The sequence below is a fragment of the Geotrypetes seraphini genome, chromosome 5 (assembly GCF_902459505.1).
Source record: "Geotrypetes seraphini chromosome 5, aGeoSer1.1, whole genome shotgun sequence".
NCBI classification, from domain to species: Eukaryota; Metazoa; Chordata; class Amphibia; order Gymnophiona; family Dermophiidae; genus Geotrypetes; species Geotrypetes seraphini.
The window spans coordinates 259,315,704-259,332,630 of NC_047088.1; the positions used below are offsets into that span (position 1 = coordinate 259,315,704).

Genomic DNA, 16,927 nt, shown 5'->3' on the forward strand with positions numbered 1-16,927 from the left:
TGATGCTAGAAAAAATATTAGCAAGGTAAGAACCTAATCTCTTTTTCTAGTGTAACAGGTGTGCCATTCTGGACAGTAGGGATGTACTACTAAAGTCGGGCCTCACCAATCAGGAGCCGCTTTGACATGCAGCTCCTGATTGGTTAGGCCCGACTTTAGTACAGGAAGAGCACAGTGACTGATTTCCTTCACTCGCCAGCGCTCCGGCTGTTCTCTCCTGCCTCTCCCGCTGTCCTCTCCAGTCTCCCCCCCGAAAAACCGTATTTGTGGTTTTTCAAGATTCGCGGGGGTTTCTGGAACGGAACCCCTGCGAATATCGGGGGAGTACTGTACACCTTTTTGTTCAGGAATTTTTTGTGGGTATTTTCTTTAAAAAATATCTTACGTATTACACTTCTCCCTCTGTATTCGCGGTTTCTAGCTTGCTGACTCCTCCCCCAAATCACGTCAGCTTGCAGAGAGAAATTGCTGATTCTAAGCGTTTACAGAGAAAATCGCAGATTCCCAGCACTTTCTTTGCTGTGTTTTGCCTCTCCTTCAGGAACAGGCCAGGTCTCCCACCATGTTATTTGCGGTTTCACCATATTCATGATGGTTTTTAATAAAAAACAGTGAATAACATATGAAAAAGTTATTCACGGTTTCTCTGTATTCATGGGTCTGTCAATCCCCCATCACAGCGAATACAGAGGGAGAAGTGTAATTACAATTAAAATTTTGAATCCTCTTGCGGCCCTAATATAAAGCCTACTGATGAGAAGGAAACGACCCAGAGACTACAATATTTGAATCTTCTGGTTGCATCTGAGTTCTAACTGAGATGTCTGTTGCTGTCAATTATCAGAGCTAGTTTTTGATTGTTTTGATAAGACATAAGAATGGTTCACAGTCATTTGCGCGCGGGACAAAGCCGCACCAACATTTGAGCCCAGACAATTGTGCGCAAGACTCCAGTGTGCCGCCGAAAAAGTTAATTTTAAAGAGCTCCAACGGGGGTGGGGGGGAAGGTGTGAAGGGCAACGCCCCCAGTTTACTTAATAGTGTTCGCACTGCCGTGGGGGGGGGGTGTTGGGGGATTGGAACCCTCCATTATAGAGGAAACAACTTTTTCCCGATTTTTTTAGGAAAAAGTTAAGTTTTCTGTATAATGTGGGGGGTTGTATCCTCACGCCCCCCCCCATTGGCAGCCAACGGCAGCACGAACAGTATGAAGTAAAGTGGGGGCTCTTTAAAATTAACTTTTACAGTGGCATGCTGGAGTCTTGCGTGCAATTGTCTGGGCTGAAATGTCGGCGTGGCTTTGTCTGGCGCGCTTTTGTCCCATCGCCCATAAGAATTGCCATACTGGGTCAAACCAACTGTTCACCTAGGGCAGTGTATCGCAAGCTGTGTGCCATGGCACGAATTGTTCTCAAGTTGGGATGTCTGTGTTATAAGGTTGCTTTCGGATTAGCTCCATCATATCTAGTTGATATATTTCTTATAGCACCTTACAAGTATAGTAGAAAGTCACATGCTCTGTTCGTTTTCCTACCAGTTAAAGGATGCAAAAGTAAGAAATATCTTGACGGTACGCTGGCCTATCAAGCAGCGCCCCATGATAAAGATTTTGGGCATTTAATACGTACATCTTCTTCTTGTGAACAATTTAGAAAACAACTGAAAACTTTTTTTTTTTCAAAATTTCTTACGAATAATTCAGAACATAACTGAAAGTTTCCCCCCTTTCCAAAATTTCTGATCTAATATTTTTTTATTGTATGTTTTTGATAAAGTTTTGTAAACCGCATAGAAATTTCGGGTTATGTGGTCTAGAAATCCGGTGTTATGTTATGTTGGCGAGGAGGAGCGGCGCCGGCTGACTGCTTACAGGACGCGCCCCTCACAGTGAGAGGCACGTCTTGTGGTCGGTGAACCGGCACCTGCGCCTCTGCTCCTTCTCCTCATCTCTACTTCAGCAGTATCCCCCCACGTGTGGTAATAGGAGGCTTAGGGCTGTGGCTGGAGGACCTCTGTGTGTGTTCAGACGTCGATGTGATGACATCACACTTGCACGTAACATCATCGCATCGACGCCCACGTATTTCAGGGCGCCCTCCAACTGCAGCCCCGAGATTAGTATGCCAGCAGCTTAAAAAGGGCAGAAGTATACCCAGGGTATATATTTGTGGAAAAAGATGCAGAGGTAAGAAATTCATCTGCCAATCAGAATGGGTGCACTGCACTCACCCACCCTCTAGCTTGCACTGTTAGAAGGCGCCCTGGACTGGATTTCAGAACATAAGAGGTGTCATGCTGGGTTTGCAGCAAAGGCCCATTTAGTCCAGCATCCTCTTTGTGACAGCAGCCAGTTTAGGTCACCTGGAAATTCCTGGCAGAACCCCACTTTCCTCCTTACTGTCTTCCGGCACAAAGGACAGCTCTTTCAGGTAGGGTTCCCATAGGGATCCAGAAAAAGGAGAACGGAGTGGGACATCTGGGTTTTACTTCTACTGAAAGCAATGAAAATAAGGAGGACAGAGAGAGCCATCTGGGCTTTACTTCTAGTGAAACCAATGGAAGTAAAATCCAGATGTCTTAATTCATCCTCCTTTTTCTGGAGCCCTATGGTAACCCTACGGGTTTCAGGCCTATTGGCTAATACTGATTTATGGACTTTTCCTCCAGGAACTTGTCCACAAGAGGCTTATTTCTTAAGCAGAAACATTTCCAGGAACTAGAGAAGGATGCCATATGGCGGGGCGTCAAAGTCCCTCCTGGAGGGCCGCAATCCAGTCAGGTTTTCAGGATTTCCCCAATGAATATGCATGAGATCTATTTGCATGCACTGCTTTCATTGTATGCTAATAGATGTCATGCATATTCATTGGGGGAAATCCAGAAAACCCGACTGGATTGCAGCCCTGGAGGAGGGACTTTGACACCCCGGGTTTCAGGTCTATTGGCTAATACTGATTTATGGACTTTTCCTCCTGGAACTTGTCCACAGGAGGCTTATTTCTTAAGCAGAAACATTTCCAGGAACTAGAGAAGGATGCCATATGGCGGGGTGTCAAAGTCCCTCCTGGAGGGCCCTAATCCAGTCGGGTTTTCAGGTTTTCCCCAATGAATATGCATGAGATCTATTTGCATGCACTGCTTTCATTGTATGCTAATGGATGTCATGCATATTCTTTGGGGGAAATCCAGAAAACCCGACTGGATGCGGACCTGGAGGAGGGACTTTGACACCCGGCTAATACTGATTTATGGACTTTTCCTCCAGGAACTTGTCCAAAGGAGGCTTATTTCTTGAGCAGAAACATTTCCAGGAACTAGAGAAGGATGCCATATGACGGGGTGTCAAAGTCCCTCCTCAAGGGCCGCAATCCAGTCAAGTTTTCTCCAATGAATATGCATGAGATCTATTTGCATGCACTGCTTTCATTGTATGCTAATAGATGTCATGCATATTCTTTGGGGGAAATCCAGAAAACCCGACTGGATTGTAGCCCTGGAGGAGGGACTTTGACACCCCGGGTTTCAGGTCTATTGGCTAATACTGATTTATGGACTTTTCCTCCTGGAACTTGTCCACAGGAGGCTTATTTCTTGAGCAGAAACATTTCCAAGAACTAGAGAAGGATGCCATATGGCGGAGTGTCAAAGTCCCTCCTGGAGGGCCCTAATCCAGCCGGGTTTTCAGGTTTTCCCCAATGAATATGCATGAGATCTATTTGCATGCACTGCTTTCATTGTATGCTAATGGATGTCATGCATATTCTTTGGGGGAAATCCAGAAAACCCGACTGGATGCGGACCTGGAGGAGGGACTTTGACACCCGGCTAATACTGATTTATGGACTTTTCCTCCAGGAACCTGTCCACAGGAGGCTTATTTCTTGAGCAGAAACATTTCCAGGAACTAGAGAAGGATGCCATATGGCGGGGTGTCAAAGTCCCTCCTCAAGGGCCGCAATCCAGTCAAGTTTTCCCCAGTGAATATGCATGAGATCTATTTGCATGCACTGCTTTCATTGTATGCTAATAGATGTCATGCATATTCTTTGGGAGAAATCCAGAAAACCCGACTGGATTGCGGATCTGGAGGAGGGACTTTGACACCCCGGCTAATACTGATTTATGGACTTTTCCTCCAGGAACTTGTCCACAGGAGGCTCATTTCTTTAGCAGAAACATTTCCAGGAACTAGAGAAGGATACTTGTTCAGTATGGAACCACTCGAAATCCGTCTTCGGGCCTGGCTGCTCAGTAAAGTTGAACTGAGGGGCAGCTGAGGAATGTTGCAAAGCAGAAGCCAAAGTGCGCAGGGAGCAACCCCTCCCCTAAGAAGCCGCCTGGCTTTAGGACCCCCGCGGAGCGCCCCTTCTCCTCAGGGCTCGCGCCGCTGCCTTCTGCCACCTGCCCCGGTGGCTGGCCTCGCGCTCCGCCCGCCCCCACTGCCTCATTCGCGCCTCGCCTCGCGCAGGGATGCTGCTGCCGCTGCTCTTCTCGCTCGCGCTGTGGCGCGCGACGCCCGCCGACATGCTCTTCCGCTGCCCGCCCTGCAGCCCCGAGCGCCTGGCCGCCTGTCCCGCCGCCCGCGGGCTCTGCGCGGAGCTGGTGCGGGAGCCCGGCTGCGGCTGCTGCCCGGTCTGTGCGCGCCTGGAGGGCGAGGCGTGCGGCGTGTACACCGCGCGCTGCGCCACCGGGCTCCGCTGCTACCCGAGCCCCGACTCGGAGCTGCCGCTGCAGGCGCTAGTGCAAGGGCAGGGCGCGTGCGGCCAGAGGAGGGACGGCGACTACGGCGCGAGTCAGGAGCCCGCCGCAGGTGAGGTAAAGTCCCCCTCCCCCCTCCGGGTAGGGGGACCAGGTTAAGGCTGACAAATGAAGTGTTTGAACATCCTTTCAACGAAGATCTACCTGGGGGTCCTTTTATCAAGGCGCGCTATGGGGGTTAGCGCGTCGGATATTTCATCATGCGGCTAAAAAAACTAACGCCTACGCGTTAAACCCCCACCGCAGCTTGATAAAAGGACCCCTTGATGATTCCATATCTTGAACTTTAAGGGCTCCTTTTATCAAGGCGCGCTACGGGGGTTAGCGCGTCAGACGTTTGGCCGTCTAAAAAACTAACGCCTGGCAGGCGGTATTACGTGCGTTAAACCCCTACCGCAGCTTGATAAAAGGACCCCTTGATGATTCCATATCTTCTCTATAAAATAATGGGGGGAAGGGTGGAAGTTAAAAGGGGGAATATATTGATATTTGTAATAGGTAATTTAAAAATTTTATTTTGAAGAAATGAATGATATGATGAAATGTTAATATGGTAAATTTATTATGTAATTATTTTATTGTATTATATTATTGTATATTTATTGGATTTCTTCAGTAAAATGTTATTAAGTATAAATGTATGAATATGCCATAAGTTATCTCATCTCAGTATTTTCTGCAATAGACTTAAGATTCTGTTATTGGAACATAGTATTTCTCAAGTCATATCTATACTGGTTATGTATATCTTCCATTATTGTTCTCTATCAAAACCAATAAAAAAGTCTTGAACAAAAATCCCCATCCATTCCATGAACATTTGCTCGAGTGATTCCACTCCGCTAAAAATCAATGTACATTACATTACATTAGGGATTTTCATGCCACCATTACCTTGTGGGTCAAGGCGGATTACAAAAGAATTATTGGGGAAGTATTACAAAGAGATATTACAAAAGGAATCTGATCATTTCCAATGATCATGATCAATGTAGTCGCCCTAACTTGCTGAGGGGCTGACCTGCTGCAATGCAAGGTGCGGGGTTTTTGCATTTTCACGGAACTGCTTCCAAATTGGGGCTGGCAAGGAACAGCCCCGTGTGTGCATAGTCCAAAATTCCGAGATGGTTGGAGGCTTTCTTGCTCCGGGAGCCCCCAGGTTACCCCTGTGGCTGTCTTTGACAGAGTATTATTCCAAAGCACACCTGTTCCAGCTCCTAAAACCGAGGCTTTATTTAGAATTAAAAGAAAACACAAGGAATAAAGGCAATACCTCTTTTTATTGGACTAACTTAAGTGCATCAAACAATGCACAAAGTTAGTTATTGCCTCTGTTCCTTGCAGTTCTCTTTAAACAGTGGACTGACATGGCTAGCACACCATTTCACTCAAGGGGGAATTTTAAACTAAACTAAACCTTAGGTTTGTATACCGCGCCATCTCCACAATCGTAGAGCTCGGCACGGTTGAAAAGGAGCTACAATGAAGGGTTATAGGAAAGGAGCTAGGAAGATAAAGAACCAAAGAGCGGGAGGTGTTAGATTTTTGAAAAGAGCCAAGTTTTCAGGTGTTTGCGGAAGGATTGGAGGGAACCTGAAACTCTGAGCGGGGATGTGAGGTTATTCCAGAGTTCTGTAGTTCTAAAGGGGAGGAATGTTCCTAGTTTTCCTACGCGGGATATACCTTTTGCAGAGGGGAATGATCGTTTCAGTTTTTGGGAGGATCTAGTGGAATTAGAGTTAGAGGAGTTCCAGAAGAGTGGGATAACGGGAGGGAGGATGCCATGTAGGATCTTGAAGGCTAAACAGGCACTTTTAAAGAGGACTCTGGAGTGAACTGGGAGCCAGTGAAGTTTGGACAGGAGTGGGGAGACGTGGTCGAACTTGCCTTTTGCGAAAATAAGCTTGGCTGCGGCGTTCTGAATTAGCTGAAGTCTATGGAGTTTTTTTTTAGTTAGGCTTAAATAGATGGAGTTGCAATAATCCAGTCTAGAGAGGGTTAGCTCGGTTTCGCGCTGGCATCTGGACCTTGACCCATTTGAGAACTTGTGCAGCGTCTGAGAGACGAGGGGAGGGTTTTCCTTGAAATTGAAACTTTGAAGTCTTTAAAAGCTGCTTAAAGTTTCTCTTTGAGGTGAACCTGCCTTAGGTGTGTTTTCTCTGTCGGCAGCAAAGACTTTGAAGTGAGGAAAAGGGGTGGGGGAGGATTTCCACCTCCTGCTCCTCCTCCTCCATTTCCAGACCTCACAGCCTACCCCTCCTCCCTACCAAACCCTTGACAACTGAAATCATAGCAGGTATCAAGCTTTGAGGAAGGAGAACTCCGAAAATTACTGCATGTCTGCAGGATGGCAAATGGAAAGCTGACAGTCTGCACTTCTCAGATCTCTCCCCTTCTTGAGGGACATGTCTGTGCATTTCCCTGTATGTTTTTCTACCCAGTCATGTTTGAACTGTGTTTGAGCAAAGAAGGGACTAGGAGGATTATCCATGCAGCGCCAGGGGCACCTGTGGTTTGCCCCTGAGAAGATTAAATAAGTTGCTTTCATGGAGTCTGGAACAGTGAATTCTTGCTTTTAAAGACATTATTAGCTTTGGAGTTAGGGATCAAGCTGCTCATGTGCTAGATAGAGACAGTCCAGTGTGGAATTTAAAAGGAACAAGTGAGCTGTTGGGATTTTTAAACGTAAAGTTGAAAAAATTTGGAGGAATAGCAATGCTCAATAACTAGTTAAAAGGAGGAAACACACTGATTTATTTAAAAATTTCTATACAGTCTAAAACTTAAATGGTTTACTACATGATATTACATACATAGGTTTATAAAACAAAATAAAAAAACACATACACATCCCTCTCCCGATTTGCAGTTTTAGGACTCGCGATTTCGATTATTCACGATTTCTTAAAACCGGAATCACCCCATCTCCCTCCCGGACCTCCCCAGACCTTACTGTTGGGGCTATGGGAACTTATGGCAGCCATTTTGGATGAGTGATCTGTACGGGGAAGGAGCGTAGGAAGATCGCTCCTGCCCCGAAAGACCGCTAGACCACCAGGTAAGGTCCGGGAGGGAGACGGGGGTGGGTCAGAGTCGGCCCAAAAGTTATTCGCGAATTTTCAACATTCGCCGGCCGGCTTTGCCCCTAATCCCCGCGAATATTGAGGGAGGAGTGTAAATATAAAGAAACAAGTCCTTGGAGAATCAGCAATAGGAAAGATCAATGCCAAAAAAGGCCTATACACTTCTCCCTCCGTATTTGCGAATTCCGTATCTATGGATTCGGATATTAGTGATTTTTGACCAGAAATTTTTTGTAGAGCTATTTTTAGCCCTGTAAGATCCCCCACTTAAGCCTTACCTGGTGGTCCAGCGGGTTTTCAGGCAGGAGTGATCTTCCCACCCTCCTGCCCCTTGCAGATCGCTCACAGGAAATGGCAAGAGCCAGGTAAGGCTTAAGGTGGGGGGGGGGACCCTAACAGGGCTTAAAATAGCCAGGGGAAGCGGGGGATAAGGGCAGAACTGGCCCGAATATTATTTGCGGTTTTTCCATATTCGTGGGCCGGCTCTGCCCCTAACCCCCGCGAATACGAAAGGGGAAGTGTACAAATGGTTATAAACAGGTTTTTCAAAAATCAGCAGTCAAGAGGGATCATTGCCTAAAAAAAGGTATTTACAAACAATTGTTTCCTAAATGCCTTTTTCACCACTTTTCCGTATTTGCCCCACAAGTGATCTCCACTACAGAGGTTTCAAAACATAAAGCACTGGAGCTTGTATTTCTGGTTGTACAGCAAAACTTAAGCCTTGATTCACTAAAATCGCCGGTCTGTATCGTTGTTGGGCGATTCGCGGCCGAGTTCTGCCGGGCGACCGGTTCACTACAGAGTCCTCATGCAAATGATCTGACTGGACGCACGTCCACCAACGATTGCGACGCATGCGCAATCCATCCTGGTTGGCTGTAGATGCGATCCGCGCATGCGCTTGCTCTCCGCACAAGCGAGGTCAAAACAAAGGGGGAGGTGTGGCTGCAGTTCACTTGAGTGGGCATTTCAATTTAATGGAACAGAACACGCTTTTAATCCGCGGGTTAAAACCATGGGCTCGCACGCCACTGCGCTTTTTGCAGAATATGTGGGGAGCAATGTACAGTTTTATTTTTTTTTTATTTTGATGGTTGTTTTGTAACCTCGATACTGGGATTTCAGGGCGGCAGAGAGCAGGAGAGTCGGCAAGGACAGTAGCGACTGGTCCCCGGCAGTCGCTTCTTTTCAGATCGGCAAACCCAATCGGTGTTTCTTCTTCTGCTTAGTGAATCGATGGCTTCCTACTTACGCATGCCAGTTCCCCTCATTTGCATGGGCGGATCGGGTGGGAGATTGATCGGTCAGAAGCCCATTGACTGCATTTATTGAGTCACAATAACTGTCATGTACCTTTCTTTTTATTTGACTTCCTTACATATCCAGGGTGGGGTGGGGGGGAGGGGAATGTATTATTGTTTGCTATACTTAATTATCTATATTATTGAAATTAAATATGTACTTCCTCTATTATTTATGGGGAGGAGGGGGGAGAAAATGATTGCTTTTTGAATTATTTGTGTTTTTAAAGTGTGTTCTGTGTAGTGTTTATGTTTAAATTCATTGTATGGCACTGTTAACATTTGAAAATTAATAAAGAATTATAAAAAATCAAAACTCTACTTTTCAAAAATTAATCCAGGTATCTTAACCCAACCCTTCCCCCTCCTCCTAGATAAATTCTCCCCCAAAACCTCCACTTAAATAATCTCTTCCTCCCCAAAACACCAACCAAGTATTCAGATCCCTGAAATGTAATGTAATCTTATTTGTACTCTAACTGTAATCTATTTGTTATATCACACAGTAACGTACAGTCAATTTAATATCCAATTTGCAAGTTCTTCCGGAATTAATCCAGCTACCTCTCCTCCCTTGTAACCAAAAAAAAAAAAAAAAAGCAACCAATACTGTTGTAACTTCACTGGAAATGTCCAGTTAGCTCTTTTGTAATCCGCCTTGAACTGCAAGGTATAGGCGGAATGTAATGTAAAAAAAAAAAAAAGAAAGTTAGTGAATCAGGTCGAACTGGTCAGGACACGATCGGTGCGTTTAGTGAATCTGGCCCTAAATAAAAGAAGTCCTACAGCAAAGGAGATCAGTGGGTCAGAGCAGAAGACTGAAAAGACATCCCAGAAAGTTGTGTTCTTCCCTCTTTTTTTTTTTTTAAGAGGTTGTAAGCCAACTAAATTTGCAGCTGAACAGATGCAAACTGTCTGAACACACAGTCCATAACCTGTCATTTTTAAATCTTGAGAGAGTCCAAAGGAGAGCAACGAAACTGGTAAGAGGGCTGGAACACTGCCCATACGCCGAGAGGTTGGATAGGCTGGGGCTCTTCTCTCTGGAAAAAAGGAGGCTCAGGGGAGATATGATAGAGACCTTCAGGATCATGAAGGCCATAGAGAGGGTGGATAGGGACAGATTCTTCAGGCTGAAGGGAACAACAGGTACGAGGGGGCATTCGGAGAAACTGAAGGGAGATAGGTTCAAAACAAATGCAAGGAAGTTTTTTTTCACACAAAGGGTCGTGGAAACTTGGAATGCGCTACCGGAGGAAGTGATCGGGCAGAGTACGATACAGGGATTCAAACAGGGATTGGACGGATTCCTGAGGGATAAAGGGATCGTGGGATACTGAGAGAGATGCTGGGATGTAACACAGGTATAGAAAGCTAACCAGGTAATAAGTATAGAAACCCAACCAGGTCGTGCATGTGCAAGACCGGAGGGTTAGGACTTCGATGGGAAGATAGGACTCAATGGGAAACCAAGGTGGCAAGGGGGCCCCTTTTGGTGATTCAGACAGGTCGTGACCTGTTTGGGCCCCCGGGGGAGCGGACTGTTGGGCAGGATGGACCTATGGTCTGACCCGGCAGAGGCACTGCTTATGTTCTTATGTTCTTAATGTTATTTTCACTGTTGTTTTTATATGAACACTTCTAGTGAGTATTTGCTATTCCACTTTTTATTGTAGTGCCTTGAGAAATTTGGTTAAACGAAGTCTTGGTACAGATTACATTGTAGCCCCTCTTCCCCCTTTCTGGGACCTGATGCAAAAATGTTGTGTGTTGAAGCTCTGCACAGTGCTCCCTAAACAAAAGTTGGGCCCAACACAGTAACCAAATAATATACAAAAGGGAAAGGGATTAGGACTTGTATACCGCCTTTCTGTAGTTATACAATCGCACAAAGCAGTTTACACAAAGGTACTTCAAGCATTTCCCCTATCTGACCTGGTGGACTCACAATGTGATGCACCTGGGGTAGAGAAGGATTAAATGACTTGCCCAGGGTCATAAGGAGCAGTGTGGGGTTTGAACCCATAACCTCAGGGTGCTGAGACTGTAGCTCTAACCACTGCTCCACACTCCCCTCCAATATAATATCAGAAGTGAGCCAAGTACAGAACAAAGAAGCCATTGTGACATCACTGATGAGGTTGGCTTTTATTGGTGGAATGTGGCATTATGACATCAGGGAAAGGGGTTGGGACTTGCATACCACCTTTTTGTAGTTTTACAACCACACTCAAAGCGGTTTACATACAGGTACTTCAAGCATTTTTGCTATCAGTCTGTTGGGTTCACAATCTCTACTGTAATGTACCTGGGACAGTGAGTATTAAGTGACTTACCCAAAGTCAAAGGAAGCAGTGCGGGGTTTGAACCCACAACCTCGGAGTGCTGAGGCTGTAGCACTAACCACTACACCACACTCTCCTCCAAGATCTGTGAGCTAATGCTCATAAAAACAAAATTGCATGTGCATACTTCTATGCATGTGTAGGAGTAGTAATTTGTGCATACAACTTTTGCGGTTTAAATTTTTATTCGTAGTAGCACTTGGCATATGTGTAGAAACATGTGCAACTGTCCACTTGTTCTCTATGCACAGATTCACTTATTTATGCAAAACAGTCTAACCCGTTTTTACTTATTCACGGCCATGCACAGTGTAGTGCAAGTGCAAATGAATGTGTTTGCACGAGAATGATTCATAGAGCTGTGTATGAATGTTGTTACAAAAAAAAGTGCACATAAATGCACAATATAGGTAAACTTCTTTTTGAGAAGAGTATGCAAAATCGGTTTATGGTGCAGGGTTGCACAGGAACCTAACATCCTATTTCCTTTCGGATTAATGGTTCTGTATTTGCATTTTCAGTATTCACAGGGTTTTCTAGGAACCTAACCCCAGCAAATAGTGAGACGCTGTACTTCCAACACGTCTTTGTTGCAGCACACTTCTGCTCGGTTCATCTTGGGGGGGGGGGGGGGGGGTTTGACCCATCATCTTCGAGGAAGCCAGAAAACATTTGCATGTCCTTTACGCTTGCAATAAAAAGAATAAACGGGCATGAAATCCTCACTAAAGCTACCACAGAAGAGAGAGCTAACCTTTAACTCCTCCTTAGAACTTGCATTGAAGTTTCAGTGTTGGGAAAACTTGGGTGCTCAGCCTTTGGTCTAGGCACTTATCTGCATATTTTGTACAGTAAATAGCTAATACATCCATAATCATGGGATTTAGATAAGTTTTGCATTGACTTCTACCCAAAGCTTTGTGTAAAGCTCATGCATAAAACTTGTTTTTACATAGTTTGCAAACATTGAGCTCAACTGTGTGCAAAGCTTTATTGAATTTGTCCCTCTAGGGCCCTAAGACTATTTGCTTTTTTGTAGCAGAATTGATCTTTAGAACTCTTTGCTGGGAAAAAATGGTAAAGGCAGTTAACATAGCTGGATTAAAAAAAAAAAAAGAAGCTATGGCCGAAAACCTGGAAGAAAAGTCTATAAATTGTTATTAAGGTAGACCTGGGGAAAGCCATTGCATATCCTTGTGGATAAATAGAATGGAATCTTGCTACTCTTTGGAATTCTGAGACCTGAATTGGCCACTGTTGGCTTCTGGGCTAGATGGAGCCATATGGGACACGATTAAATGCCACTATTATCCTTATTGGTGGGTGACATGTCCACGCTCTGTCAGAGAGATTTTTCAGAGCCAATAGCTGTATGTTGCAGCTGCAACTTCTGCTGTATGGCTAGATCCTTTTGAATACACTGATTCAAATTTTCTAAAAGTACACACTATTTAAAACATTTGGGGTGGAATTCTGTAAATAGGTGTCTAAAAAGATAGGCGCCTATCTCTTTTCAATCACACTTAGGCGCCTAACTTCAAACTTATCAAACATGGAGCTCACAATTTATTAAAAAAAATAGCTTCAGTAAATTAAATATACTCCTACTAGTGTTTAAGCCTGTTACATTAACAGGTGCTAGAATATATGTCTGTCTGTCTTTCTTTCTTTCTGTGTCTCTCCCTTCCACTGTCTCTTTCTTCCTTTCTTTCTGTCTCTTCCTCCCGCTGTCTAACTTTCTTTCTTTCTATCTCTCTCCCTCCTGCTGTTTGTCTTTTTTTCTGTCTGTCTCTCTCCCTGGCCCCATTTGTCTGTCTGTCTTTCTCTCTCTCTCTGGCCCCCCTGTCTGCCTGTTTTTCTTTCTTTCTTTCTGTCTCTCTCCCTGCCTGCTGTCTTTCTGTGTGTCTGTCTTTCGTTCTCGTACGCTGCCTGCCTGTCTTTCTATCTCTCTCTATGGCCCCCTACTGTCTTCCCCCAAAAAAGCAAACCAAAATTTCTCCCTGGTCCCCTTTCCCTTCCTCCCCCACTTCTCTGTGCAGCAGCATTTCCCCCCTCCCTTCCCTGTGCAGCAGCAGCAGCATTCTTCCCCCATCCCCACCCCCCATTCCCTGTGCAGCAGGGTAGCAGCATTTCTCTTCTTCGTTGCTGGCTGGCTCCCTTGCCGAAATTATTTTTGAGTTCAAAGCCACCGCCGCGGCTCCTCTCACGATCCGCGCCTGCATTGGAAGCCTTCTCTCTGACGTGACATCAGGGAGGCTTCCGACGCAGATGCAGCTTGTGAGAGGAGCCGCGGCGGTGGCAGCGGACTGAAGAATAATGTCAGTAAGGCAGCCGGCCAGACCTGAGGAACCTGTGTTAGACGGAGTGAAGGAGGGAGGGAGTCGCCGCGTTGGTCGCCGCCTCCGTGGATAAAGTACCTCCGCATGCACAGTAGACAAAGCCAGGTCGCCAAGGGAGGGCGATGGGGAAACCACCGCTGGCTCCTTCTACAGCGCATGTCTGACACGGAGGCACACATCACTGAGTCAGGGATCAAGGCGTTGTAAGTGTGCATGCACGCTTAGGGTTTTATTATAGTGGATATCCCAGGAAGCTATTCACTACGATATTTCAGTTTCATAATTTATACTTTTAGTATAATTTATCAAATCAATGATCAACTACACACAATGACTTCTAAAATCACAAAGTGTCATAAATAGGACCCCTCCCCCCAGTTCACTAACCACAAAGTCCAAAATCCCATGAATAAAAATTCTTATCCCAGGACAAGCAGGCATGATATTCTCACATGTGGGTGACATCATCTACGGAGCCCCGATGCGGAAGCATTTTCAAGCAAACTTGATTGAAGATTTAAGTTTGCTCAGCTGCTCCACGCATGCGTGCCTTCCTTCTCCACTAGGGGGCGCATCCCCTCGTGGTCTCCAGTTCAAAATTTTCCGCTGAGCCTAGAAGTCGTGTTTTTTCAGGCTCTGCCCCAACCGCCTTCTAGCACCGCAATTTTTTCTTATTTTTCTCGATTAAGTCGCTGTGCGCAAATTTTTTCTTGTTCAACTTGTTCCTGCTTCGTTTTTGACCGACCCGGAGGCTTCCGGGTCCCCGTGGCCGCGTGGCTACTCGAGCCGCGGCCAGTTTCGATTCTATGTCCCGGCCTTTGACCGGCTTTAAAAAGTGCACCCGGTGCAAGCGGCTTCTTTCCATCACAGACCCGCATCGCCAGTGCATCCTCTGCCTGGGGACCGCTCATCCAACCGACTCCTGCCCCCAGTGTGCTACCTTCCAGAACCGGGCCCTCCGCCGAAGAAAAGCCTGCATGGCGGATCTCTTCGCCGCCGACCAACCCTCTATCTCGGCCTCGAGGTCGGCCCCGGCCTTGACCTCGGCCCCGAATACCTCGGCATTGCCTCGAGACTCAAATCCGAAGTCCTCGGGACAACAGAAAGCCTCGGCTCCGGGTAAGTCCCCTCTTCAGGTTCCGTAACAGCGAAGAAGCCAGCCTCGGGGACACCGGCGACGCATGGCGGAAGTCCCATGCTTACAGCCCCGGCGAAGCCCTCCAAGCCTTCGGGCCGTGCCTCCACCACACGGGAATACTCTGATACGAGGTCGCCCCCGGTGGAGTGCACCGAGGCAGTGGACATGCCCTCAATGCTGTCCGTGCCCGTTTTCCAGGACCTACGAGCGATGATCTCATCGGAGCTGTCCGCTGCAATGGCCCATCTACAACCGGCCTCGACCTCGACCCCGCATGTGCCAGACCAGCCTGAGCCTCGCGTCGAGCCACCTCTGGGAAAAGCGCGCAAGCTTCGCCGCATCCCATCCTCCTCGGACTCCTCGCCGAGACACCCGAGGCGCTCTCCCTCCACAGACCGCCGCGGGGCAAAACGTCGTGCTAAAACGACAGAAACCTCGAACCGCCGTACCTCCAAGAAGGCCCGGGGTTCCCCCATTCTACGAGGCCGTTCACCTACACCTCGTACGGGACCGCTGAGGGTGGCGGAGCTATCACTCTCCAACCCGTGCATCCTCCGAACTCCCTCTCGGACCGGGGCTCCGATCCGAGGTTCCGGGCTTTCACCGAGGGAGTCCGGGTCGAGGTCGCCGATTCGACATCGATCGGTACCCCAAACCCCGGCATCGTCTCAGAGGGGCTCCTTGAGACGTCAGAGATCCATGACCCCGGAACACTTCCACAGTGCTTCCCCGGTCTCGGAGCGTGAATCGGAGCAGGAGCCTCGATACTCGAGGGAAGCCTCCCCATCCTTCTCCACCCGACGGAGGTCTCGTTCACCGACCCCGTACGGGGCCTCGGGAACATCCCGCCCATCCTTCTCTCGCTTTGTCCAGGACATGGGCCACGCTTTGGACTTAGACCTCCAGTCCGACTCCAGATACTCTAAGGAGTACCTAGCGGAGCTGGATATGTCATCACTGCCCAGAGAGTCCCTTCGCTTACCGCCTAACCCGGTACTCCAACAGGCTTTCTTCAGGAACCTGGAGACCCCCTATATGGTCACGGCAGTACCCTCCAAAATGGAGGCCAAGTACCGTACAGTACCCTTCCCGGGATTTGAACAACCGCAGCTCTCCCACCAGTTGCTGTTAGTAGAATCCTCCTTGAAAAAAAGCTCACCCCTCCAGGGTCTCAGCGGCGGTCCCCCCAGGCCGAGAAGGCCGAACCCTAGACAAGTTCGGCAGGAGACTATATCAAAATGCGATGATGGCCTCTAGGGTGCAAAGCTACACTTTCACCTTCACATCCTATCTCAAACACTACTGAGAGCCTTTGAGACTGACTTACCGGCCTCCCGCCAAGGAGCGTTTAGCCTGCTTTCAGAGTCCCTCTCCAGCCTACGCCTCCATCTATTCCACGCGGCCTACGATGGCTTCAAACTCTCCTCCAGAGAGGCAGCCTTTGCTATCGCCATGCGCCGACTAGCTTGGCTGCGCCTGGTCGACATGGACCCCAACTTGCAGGACCGGTTGGCTAACCTCCCCTGCGTGGGTAAAGAACTATTCGATGACACTATCGAGGCGGCTACAAAACGCCTCTCCGAACACGAACGCTCGTTTGCCTCCCTCGTGCGTCAAAAGCCTAAACCACCCGCGTCCAGGCCGTTCAGGGCCCCTCCGCGCCGCTACCCACAAAAATCCACTCCTGCCTTCTCGCGGCCTCCGCCCAGACGTCCGCAAGCCCACCATCGGGCTCTGCCCAAGTCCCAACCGCCTGTGACTACCAAACCATCCCCGTCCTTTTGACGGGATACGCGGAAGGGGGCGGGCCCCCTCCGCCATAGTCCCAGGCCTCCTTCCCATCGGGAGTCGCCTCAAAGTCTTTTACCCTCGCTGGGAACAAATCACGTCGGACGCATGGGTCCTTGGCGTGATCTCATCAGGATACTCTCTCAACTTTTGGGCCATTCCTCCAGACAAC

General features: G+C 47.7%; 1 protein-coding gene across 1 annotated transcript in view; it reads left to right on the forward strand.

The window, feature by feature from the left end:
- The first annotated feature begins 4,391 nt into the window (after positions 1–4,391).
- The window catches only part of IGFBP2 (insulin like growth factor binding protein 2), a 115,511-nt gene continuing 102,975 nt past the window's right edge, over positions 4,392–16,927 (forward strand). Inside the window, exon 1 of the mRNA XM_033946353.1 lies at positions 4,392–4,810. Within this exon, the coding sequence (XP_033802244.1) occupies positions 4,471–4,810 (340 nt within the window). The 5' untranslated portion in view covers positions 4,392–4,470. The remainder of the gene's footprint in view (positions 4,811–16,927) is intronic.